Source organism: Monopterus albus, unplaced genomic scaffold, assembly GCF_001952655.1.
Source record: "Monopterus albus unplaced genomic scaffold, M_albus_1.0 scaffold808.1, whole genome shotgun sequence".
Lineage (NCBI taxonomy): Eukaryota > Metazoa > Chordata > Actinopteri > Synbranchiformes > Synbranchidae > Monopterus > Monopterus albus.
In genome coordinates this window covers 15,401-16,631 of record NW_018128688.1, presented here as the reverse complement: position 1 = coordinate 16,631, position 1,231 = coordinate 15,401, and the positions used below count along the sequence as shown (strand labels likewise).

The 1,231-nt window shown below is 41.5% G+C and overlaps 1 protein-coding gene across 1 annotated transcript in view; it reads right to left on the bottom strand.

The window, feature by feature from the left end:
* Nucleotides 1–18: 18 nt before the first annotated feature.
* Nucleotides 19–1,231, bottom strand: part of LOC109953586 (semaphorin-4F-like) — a gene marked incomplete at its 3' end in the record, with an annotated part of 10,025 nt that continues 8,812 nt past the window's right edge. The window contains exons 12-13 of the mRNA XM_020589062.1: nucleotides 519–664; nucleotides 19–142 (exon numbers count right to left, since the gene is read on the bottom strand). Of these exons, the coding sequence (XP_020444718.1) occupies nucleotides 19–142; nucleotides 519–664 (270 nt within the window). The remainder of the gene's footprint in view (nucleotides 143–518; nucleotides 665–1,231) is intronic.

Here is a 1,231-nt window from a genome sequence, read left to right as displayed (position 1 = left end):
TTCTTCATAAAAGAACACGCTGCAGAACTTGACATATACATAGTTTGTCATCTCCAAAGCATAGCACAAAACTGAGACACACTTACCGTCTTGTTTATCACATCTCATCAAGGCGTCATCTACCGCATCACCTGGATCAGCACTGGACATACACACACAAAATGTAGTCACACTTTTGCATCAAAGTTATAAGAGGAACAGTGCCTGCTTATCAATAAAGAATGTGTTGATTTGTACACAAAGATTACAGAGACTGTTTTTATGTGATCAGTTATGGTTTTATCCGTCTCCCTTTGTTTCCTGATAGCTACAAGACGTGTTTCAGGTTATGGAGTAAATGATGAATTGTTTACTGAAAAACAGTGAAACAGGAGTGTGTCCTTTACTACAAGTCAGTAATATGAGTCAGTTTTTACACAAAACTGCACTGTTTTCAAAGCCCAGCACAGCTCCTGTCTGTCTTTGGTTTCCCCTTCTAGAAGTCTTTCAGCTCTCTATGATATTTCTTGAGTAATTACTTTGTCGCTGACTTCCTGCAGGCGTTTTCCTCCGCTTTCCACCAACACCCCAGTCCTCTGGCACATGCCTCACAGCTGGGATAGAGAGCGCAGCCTTCAGCCTGGACACGAGCCAGAGACAGGGGGCTGCCCACCAGGGCCTGGCCCTGGAAACACAGGGAACCATTACAGAAACACAGTGCAATAAAAATGTGTCCTGACAATACAGATGAATACATGCATGACTGTGTGTGAGAAGTATGTGTATAAATGCATGTGTAGCAATTTTCAGTTTTTTCACTTATATTGTTCACTTATACTTTAAACTTTAGTCTGTTAATTACTGTGGTGAACTCTGACACACTGAATGTCTGAACTATCTTCTGTTTTCTGCATAACAACAGATGTAGCGTAAATAGTCCTTGAAAGTATCAGCTCCCTCCATGAGAGCACCTCTCTGTGCCATGGGAAGAAGACAAGGACCTTTGTCCAACAAGAAACACATGTGTATAACCGTTATCAGTGCAGATTCCTTGTCTCTGATGCTTCCCAAACCTGTGAAAAATCTTATATATGACTGAGCTCTCTTTGTTCTTTGAGCCTCTAAAGGCTGAAAACCATTATAAAGCCTCATCCGGTTCTTTCAAACCAGGAACTCCGAGGGACGACTCAGACCACTTGAGTATATAAAAAATATAACCGTGCTGGTTTATTCAAAGAGTCACAGGCAAGAA